Here is a 9,904-nt window from a genome sequence, read left to right on the forward strand (position 1 = left end):
CATCTCTCTCTCTCTCTCTTTCTGTCTCTCTCTTTCTCTCTCTGTGAAAGTATCTGTCACTACAGTATCGAAATGTGATTGTTTCAGTTAGTGGAATAGTTTCATTTTTAAAGTGAAAGTATTTGACATGAGTGTTTTTGTTTCACTTTTGACACGTAATACTTAAATAGTGGAGGAGATATTATGTTGCCGTGTGCTCGAACTCTGCAAGAAGTTAATAATTTTTTGACTAAGACACAACTGGAACCCTAAGTAAGGCATGTGTAAAATTTGAATGAAATTGGTTGTGTAGTTCTCGAGTTTTAGGGATTCACACAGACAGACAGGCAGACACATTTTCATTTTTATATATATAGATATGTTATATATATTTATTTATATATATGTTATATATATTTATTTATATATATGTTATATATATTTATTTATATATATGTTATATATATTTATTTACATATATATTATATATATATTATAAATATATACATATATATATTTATATATACATATATATATATTAATATAAATATATACATATTTATATATACATATTTATATATACATATATATATTTATATATACATATATATATATTAATATAAATATATACATAATACTTATATATACATATATATATTTATATATACATATATATATATTAATATAAATATATACATAATATCTATATATACATATATATATATTAATATAAATATATACATAATATATATATATATATTTATATATACGTATATATTATATATACATATATATTATATACATATGTATATTATATAAATATAGATATATATTTACAGAGAGAGAAGGGGAAGTGAATGAGTGTAAATCATTGGCAATGCAGTTTGCAATGTTTTTATAAATCCAATTTTACAGAAACTAAGGTGTTTCCAAACTATCTCTCTCTCTCTCTCTCACGCACATCTTCATACGTATGAGCTATCAGTATTAGAAGCAGTAAAGACAGCCTAAAACTCTCAGGAAAATCTTTCAAATATTTTTTTCCATATTTACAAATAACACAAGTAAATATATGCACAGTGCTTATATTTACATACACTATACATATATATATATACATACACGAGACAAATATGTATATGTGTGTACATGTACACACAAGAGCACTTTAAATAAATATGTTTCCTGGAAACACTAATTGAAGTTAGTCTGCTCTCTTATCAAAATGATTGTTAAAAAAATAGTCCGAAAAATATTGGCAGATGATTTTGTTTATATTTAACTATGAATATTTTGTTTGTGGCTTTATGTGTACGCTTATATATATATACACATTATACACACATACCAAGACACATGAATACTTATCATATACAAATATATATACATACACATACAAAAACAGGTATAAATACTACATATATATATACAAGGACATTGTATGAAAGTGTGTAAGACTTTTCACATACATACATACATACGCATATATATCTATATCTAACTATATATATATTGTGTATTTAATTTGATATATAATATATATATATATATTGTGTATTTAATTTGATACATAATATATATATATATGTACATACAGGGTGGGCCAAAATTAGTGCCCCAACTTTGTGTCCCAATTGTATGTGTCTGTTAGTTCTGTAGTTTCTTGATGCATGCTGTTTTATTTCTATATGTCATTGATTATTCAACATGTCAAATTTTGTGAGAGAATGCTGGTAGAAGCCAGAGATTCCAGATCTTTTTGATCACTCATTTTCTCTGATGAAGCGACCTTCCATGTTTCCGGTCGCATCAACTGCCATAACTGCTTCTATTATTCAGAAGATGATCCTGAAGTGGTTTGAGAAAAGCACATCAATTCACCTTCTCTTGTCATTTGGGTGGTAATATCATCTTCAGGAATTTGTACATTCCATATTCAACAAGAAACAACAAATAGATGTATTAGTTTAACGCTCAGGAAGTGAGAAAGTCTTTTACCTTTCAAGCCTACGCTCTTCAACAGAAAGGAACACAGAAATAAGCACAGAGAGAAAATAAAAAAAGGTTTAGTGGCTAGCAATCAATCATGGCGTCAATTCAAATCACTTGTTCACATTTTAGAAAACAAACAATTTTAATCAATTTGAAAATGACTTTATACATAATTACAAATACTTCTTAGTGGGAAAATTATTTAATTAGATTTTCATTTTGTGATTTAACAAAAATTTGGAAGGTTTTTTCATTTTTTTTTTTTTTTTTTTTTTTTTTTTTTTTTTTTTTGCAAAATATTTCCCTTTTAGAGAATTATACATATATGTTTTGATTTGCGATGTATAGGCGTTGCTTTATTATCACAGGGATTTTCATCTTTATTTGTGTTTGATGATGAGGAATTATTTACATCTTTAGAACTTTTAACATCTTGAACAGGAATACTTTCAGTCTCTGGTATTATTCCATCATTAAGTTCATTATTTTCATTCTCATTTTCATTTGGTAAATTTTCTGCGCTAAGCTCATTTCTTGCTTCCTCATTTAAAATATTTTCTGTGTCTTCATCATCTACAGAAATCTTGAGTGCCATGTCATCCATTGTTGTAGTGGAACTCTTGTTGCCTGCCTCAGAGTTTGGGTTTGTCATTCCATTAGAAAACCTTTTTACACAGCACACACTAACTGAACTATTACAATCCATTCCACTATTATCATTTATTCCAGTACTGTCTTCTTCTAATTTTCTGTTCCTGCTTTCTAAGTTTTCCTCCACCAAGGTTATTTTAATTTGGGTATTTTCTTCTTTTACTTGTACATTTTCTTCTTTTTTCCTATTCTTAGTTTCTTCTTTTTCATCTTCTTCCCCTTCCTTATTTACTTCTTTCCCATTCTTATTTTTTTCTTTTTCTTCTTTTTCATCTTCTTCCCCTTCCTTATTTACTTCCTTCCCATTCTTATTTTTTTCTTTTTCTTCTTTTTCATCTTCTTCCCCTTCCTTATTTACTTCTTTCCCATTCTTATTTTCTTCTTTTTCATCTTCTCTCTCTTCTTCTTTCTTATTTTCTTTCTCATCAACATCATCATCATCATCACTTTTTTCTTTCTGCCATGTTACAATACACTTGAAAAAAAAAATGAAAGAATTACAAATAAATTACTCATTATCTATAAATTAATATTGGTAATTAAATATATTTCAATTGTGCCAAAGTTCTGGCTGATATTAGGAAATGGTATTTCCCATGTCAAAATGTATTCTTTCTGCTCAAGAGCTGACAGTTGTTGCTCATATTGTTCTTGTTTAGCCCCAGGTTGACTTTGATTGAACTATAATTAAAGGTGCAGAAAAGTCAGACATATGACAGAAGAAAATTGGAAGTCCTTATGGGATAATCAACTGATGGCAACAGACAAAATCTGTGGTTGGAGCAAAGATTCTGCCAGATCAAAGGTGATATGGTGGTGGAATAGTGAGGTCAACAGGGCCATAAAAGAAAAGTGATGAGTTTGGAAAGAATGGAAAAATGGGGGTAACAAAGAACCATATTAGGTAGTTAAAAAGGAAGCTAGATGTCAGGAGGTAGCTGGCTAGAGCAGAAACATAGAGAATAGTTTGCCAAGGTCCTACAGCATAAAGTTCAGACACTTGAGATGTTCCAGATTGCTGGATAGTGTGTCAGAGAGAATTGAAATGTTGTGGGAGAGAAGTGTGTATGGATAGATAATGGTATGCTTGCACTTAGTGATTCTGAAAAGAAAGAGGCAAAGAAGAGTAAATATTAAATGTGGAAAATGAATGATAGAAAGGAAGTTTCCCCTATGTGAATGACCAGCAGAGGGACCAGCTATTCTAGTTGACAGCAGCATGATAGATGAGGCAACTAAAGATATGAAGACAGGGAAAGACTATGGTCCATCAGGAATCACTACTGAGATGCTTACAGTCTAACCACCTGTACAGTTAATCAAGTTATTCAGGAAAGTATAATCCCCAGTGCTGGGTGTATGAGCATCATAGTCAGCTGCAACAAGGGCAAAGGAGATGACTTAGATCAAAGTAATTATAGAGGCATCAAATTGCTGGACCAGGTGATGAAAGTTACACAGAGAGTTATAGCCCAATTAATTAGAAACTAAATTAGACTAGATGAAATGCAGTTTGACTCTGTGCCAGGGAGAAGCACTATTGATGCTATTTTCATAGCCAGGCAACTGCAAAGGAAGTATTTAGATAAGAATAAGCTGTTGGACTAGGCATTTGTGGATCTGAAGAAAGCCTTTGACTGAGTCCTTCACTCTGTGATATGGTGGTTTCTGAGGAAGCTAGGGATAGACAAATGGCTTGTGAAAGCAATACAGGCCATGTACAGAAGTGTTGTTAGTAAAATAAGAGTTAGCTATGAGTACAGCGATTAATTTAATGTACAAGTAGGCATTCACCACAGCTTGGTCCTCAGCCCCCTCCTATTCATCATTGTCCTCATAACAGAGGAATTTAAAACTGGCTGCCCTGGGAACTACTGTATACTGATGATCTTGCTCTCAGCAGAATCTATAACAGAACTAGAAAAGAAACTCCACATGTGGCAACAAAACCTGGAATTGAAGGGCCTTAAAATCATCTTTACTCAATATGTAGGAAAATAACTTTACCATTATCATATTGGTGTCTGAAACATAAAATAATATGGGATTTTGATGGAAGGTTTTAATTTAGATCACTTTAAAACAGGAAGATTATATTTGCAGAACCAGGGAGTTTCAGGTAGGTTGAAATCAAAGACCAGAAGCAAACGAGGAAGATCCTCCATGCAGTCACACAGGCTGTTTGAAATAACAGCCTAATCTCCCTCAAGTTATGTCCTAGTGTCTTGAAAATGAATGAATATACTTTGGTTGGAAATTTTATGACAGGAAAGTTTTGTGCAATGCCTCCAACTGTCAAGATCACATGTTTATCTGCATCAGGCCTGGGAAAGGTAAATTTTTTAAGGAGAACTAGAAGTTGTCCATGCAGCAAATGTAGCTTCTTCATAGTACCAATATTATCCAGGAAAATAGCAAGAGTCCTTTCTGTTCAGCACCAGTGTCATCTATATACAGTGTTATTGCAGGTAAATTCAGATGTAAAAGCCAGAAAAAATACCACAAAACTATTTCTGCCAATCTGACACCATAGACTGATAGCTTATATTATCAACCCCAGAAAGATGAAAGATAAAGATGACTTTGATAGGATTTGAACTCAGAGGGTAAAGAGCCAAATTAGTACCTCAACGCATTAAGGCAATTTGTCTATTGCCTTAATGACTCTGCCAACCTTATTGCCTTATATGCATGTGATCACAGGGGAAAATAGTAATAAGAAAAGTGAAGCTTACTTCGGGGAAGAAAGTACTGGAAAACTGTTTGGTTGGGGATTATTGAAATGCAAAAATAGTTTTAAAAAATTGTTTACAATAGTAGAAAGTTTCTTCACTTACTTCTTCTAAAGACAAAACTTGAGTCTCTTCTGGTCGTATGTTGAAAAGATTAACAAGATTTTCCTTATTATCTGAAGAGCTGAAATAAAATAATTTCATGTAAGCATGTGTTTTTCTACATACATACGTACGTATACACACACGCACGCACACACACACAAACTTCAGTCTCTATCCACCAAATCCACCTACAAGACCCTGGTCAGACTAAGGTTATAATAGAAGACACCTCCGCAAGGTGCCATGCAATAGGACTTAACACAGTACCACAGTGATATATATATAAATAAATCACAGGGTAGCAAAAAAATTTTAGAATATTTATTTACTACCAGTGGATTGGTAAATGTTTTTATTTTTTATTCCCTTTCGAAATTATCCGTAATTGTGGTATAGAGTTTTTGGCTGCTCTTTCTGGTGGGTTAGATGTCCTATTATAGGCATCTCTGTATTTTAAATATATATATATATATCACTTTACAACAAGAAATAACCAGATTATCCTCTAAATGAAGTGTATGCTTGATGACTTAGTCCTAGCTGCACTGTATGTGAAAAATCCTATAGACTGCTATTCCTGCCTCTCAACCGCTCTAATAATAAATAAATAAATAAATACATGAATAAATATATAAAATAATTAATGAATCAATTAAATAAAAGATTTATAACTTACTCTGTTGAAACTGAAGAAATAATATCTAAAGCTAATTTCTGCAAAGCCATATATTCAGGAATTTCATATGAATATTTTCCACATATTTCTGAAACGGTGACAGTAACCATACCCTTTGTATTTACAAATTTACCCCTCTTTGTTTGCCAGCAGCTGTCACTAAACACTACATTATATGGTAAAATTTGAAAATATGTAAGGAATGTTGGTATTTTTTCAGTACAGACAAAATGCAAAAGTTTCTGTTTCGATTTCCGTTGGCGATTGAAAGCTATGTTTAGTTCCTCAAGAGATTTTGAAGATTCAAAATAATCATCACACACAAACATTACAATTACATCTGCTTCTTCAAGTAAAGCCAATCTGTCATGAATTGATGTGCTGAAGAGAAGGACTTGCATCTCTGAGAAAAGATCTTGAAGAATTGAAATCAAAATGGCAGCAAATTTCATATCTTGGGGTGCAAAACAAAAGAGTATTTTGCATGGGTTTTTATAAATATCATAATTCACTTTAGCAGTTATCTTTTTTCCCTTGAGTTCGTAATTATCTTCAAGTTGTATTTGTCTAAGAAGTGATAATTGATCCAAGAGAGAAATATTTTCATTGTTCAACTGTGAAATAAAAGAAAAAGAGATAAGTAAATTATAAATGTCTAACTCTTCAATTAAAGGAAGGAAAATAATGATAATTTGCAATATCTTTATTGTTTATTCGGTACTTGCTTCAGTCATTGAACTGCAACCATCCTGGGCACCACCTTGAAAGATTTAGACAAAGAAATCAACCCCAGTACTTTTTTTAAAACCTGGTACTTATTCTATCAGTCACTTTTGCCAAAACGTTAAGTTATGGGGACATAAACAAACCAACATAAAAACACACATATGTATAGATACATACATATATACATATGTATATATATATATATATATTGAAAGAGAGAGGAATAGGGAGATAGATACATACATATTTACAGATATATATATGCATACACACACACACTCACAGAATGGGCTTCTTTCAATTTCTGTCTACCAGATCCACTCACAAGTCTTCGGTTGACCTGGGGCTAAAGTAGGAGACATTTGCCCAAGATGCCACACAGTGGGACTGAACCTAGAACCATCTGATTGAGAAGCAAATTTCTTACCACACAGCCACATTTGTGAATGAAGTTTTGTGGCCTAGTGGCTAAGCTGTTGCACTCATGACCACAAAGTCATGGATTTGATTCCTGGAATGGAAAGTACATTATGTCCTTGAAGAAGGCACTTCATTTTACAATGCCCCAGTCTACTGAGCTGAAAATGACTACCACCCAGCTATCACTCAATGTTCCACTGGGTCAAGTGTAGGAGGACTGTTTGGATCTTTTAATCTTTTCCTTGTTTCAGTCATTTGACTGCAGTCATACTCACTGGTGTGTAATAGCTGTGGTATGCATGAGTGTGTGTGTATCTAAGTGCTTATGTATATGTGTGTTTATGTAGCTATGCTTATGTGTATGGATGCATATTTGTTTATTTCTTTTTCACATGGCTTAGTCACAGAAGTGAAGACAGGTGACTTAGTGCTTAGGATGTTCAGTTCACGATCATAATGCTGTAGGTTCAACTCCTGCACTGGGTAGTACATTGTACCCTTGGGAAGGGCCCTTCATTTCACATTGCTCCATACATAGCTATATGTGTGCATGCATGTGTAAGAGCTTTTTGTTGTTTTTTCACCTTTTAATGTGACCTAGAAGGGCAGTGTCCATGGTCTTTCACAGAGCCCTCCAAGACTGATGGGAGGAAGGGAGGGAATTCTCAAACTGGAAATGTGATCTAAAAGCTTGTAACAGTCAGTTCTGCTAAACACACCCCAAAAAGTGGTTATAAATCAAGTACCAGATTAAGTGACCACTCAAGAACAAGAACAATCCCTCCAAAGAGCTTTCATGCTCTTTCCATCTACCATTTTTTACCTGCAAGATTTTGGTCAACCTGAGGCTATAATATTGGGTTGTCCGGGAAGTTCGTACTGATTTTTAAAGGAAAGAAAAAGATCAATAAATACTTGCCATTACATTTTTAATCAACCAAATATGAACCATTTTGTTGCACAATGTGTCTCCATCCTTCCTTTAACTTGAAAATACCCTCTTCCCAGAATTGAGGTGGTTTCATGGCAAATAAAGTTGAAAGGTAAGCTACTATAAATCGGCACAAACTTTCTGGACAACCCAATAGAAGACTTACCTAAAGTGCTGTGCAGTGAAATAATAATAATGAAATTATTGTATCCAGTGCTCAGGTGCACAACAACTCATTAAAGAAAATAACCAAAACTACATGAACAACAAGCACAGGAAGTAAACAGTGAATAAGTTGTAAAAAATGAAAAAAAAAATGGTGTACTGCTGGTGAATTTCAAGAAGCATGGAAGTTTTGAAGGATGTAGTGCCCAGACAGCTTACAACTGATGTGGGTAGTTTATTCCATGCTTCAGTAATTCTGAGCATGAAAAAAATGTCTCTAAAAGTCATGGATACTGTGTTGTTTTTTTAATTTTGTAAGCATGTCCACAAGTGTTAGACATTGGAATTCAAAAAAGTGCTCAAGGTCTTGGTTGGAAAGATGGTGGATAATGTTGTGGGTGTCTCCTGAGTCAGTTGCTAGAGGTGGGAGCATTAATGAGTTCATAGATTGAGAAGCAAGACATTCAGAGTATGGTAGATGCCTGATGGTGGGCATTCATCTAGTTGCACGTTTCTGAACAGTTTCTAGGAGATTGATATGCCAAGAAAGATGGGGATTCCAGACTCTAAGTGTGAACGTACCATAGCCATATACAGCTTTAAATAGATAGGTGGAAGTGGCTGACAAATGTCTTACTGACAACTTTAGAAATAATATACAGGTCACATTCACTAACAGACTTCTTAAGATTGTTGTTGAGGGAGTATGTAAAAAGCTGGGTTTGAAATCAAAACCATGGAGTTACAAAAGAAACATCTTAACCTCACAGCCATGCCTACACAGACAATGTTTGGAAATGTTTATATGCATGCATATGTACATTTTACAATGCCCCAGTCTACATGTGTGTGTGTGTGTGTGTGTGTGTGTGTGTGTGTGTGTGTGTGTGTGTGTGTGTGTGTGTATGTAGATATATACTGGGGTCGGACAAAATAATGGAAACACCTAACAACATAGCATCATAATTTTGAAATATCTATAAAACTGTCAAAAGCTTGTTTATTTTTGTTTTGTTTAATTTAGTATTAGTGTTGCTTAATATGTTTTGCTAAAATTGCTGTTTCTTTTCAGATATCATCAGAGAAAGGTAATTAAAATTCATTAAAATTACAGATCTATCGGACTTTCAAAGAGGTCAAATTGCTGGTGCTCATATGGCAGGCACTAGTGTAACGAAAACAGCCAAAATGTTTGGTGTATCGAGAAGTACTGTCTCGAAAGTAATGACAGCCTTTGAGAAAGAGGGAAAAACATCCTCATCGAAACAAAACTCTGGTAGAAAACTAAAAGTTTCAGATAGGGACCGGCAGACTCTTACGCAAATGGTAAAAAGGATCACAAAAGTACAGCTCCCAAAATTACTGCAGAGTTTAATGACCACCTCGAGAACCCGGTTTCCACAAAAGCTATCTGCCGAGGGCTGCACAAAGCCAGATTTCACGGGAGGGCTGCAATCAGAAAACCACTACTTTCAAAAACAAACGTTGCAAAGTGTTTAGAGTGGAGTAAAAACCTACAGAATTGGT

The 9,904-nt window shown here is 33.4% G+C and overlaps 2 protein-coding genes across 5 annotated transcripts in view; one reads left to right on the forward strand and one right to left on the reverse strand.

Moving 5' to 3' along the window:
- The window catches only part of LOC106871104 (endoplasmic reticulum lectin 1), a 488,243-nt gene that overhangs the window by 307,478 nt on the left and 170,861 nt on the right, over nucleotides 1-9,904 (forward strand). The gene's annotated exons all lie outside the window — the stretch shown is intronic.
- LOC106867918 (uncharacterized) overlaps nucleotides 2,112-9,904 on the reverse strand; it is a 42,395-nt gene continuing 34,602 nt past the window's right edge. For both annotated transcript variants that reach the window (XM_052971625.1, XM_052971624.1), the window contains 3 exons: nucleotides 6,136-6,749; nucleotides 5,460-5,538; nucleotides 2,112-3,097 (listed from right to left, as the gene is read on the reverse strand). In XM_052971625.1, the coding sequence (XP_052827585.1) occupies nucleotides 2,279-3,097; nucleotides 5,460-5,538; nucleotides 6,136-6,749 (1,512 nt within the window). In that variant the 3' untranslated portion in view covers nucleotides 2,112-2,278. The remainder of the gene's footprint in view (nucleotides 3,098-5,459; nucleotides 5,539-6,135; nucleotides 6,750-9,904) is intronic.

Source organism: Octopus bimaculoides, chromosome 11, assembly GCF_001194135.2.
Source record: "Octopus bimaculoides isolate UCB-OBI-ISO-001 chromosome 11, ASM119413v2, whole genome shotgun sequence".
Classification (NCBI taxonomy): Eukaryota; Metazoa; Mollusca; class Cephalopoda; order Octopoda; family Octopodidae; genus Octopus; species Octopus bimaculoides.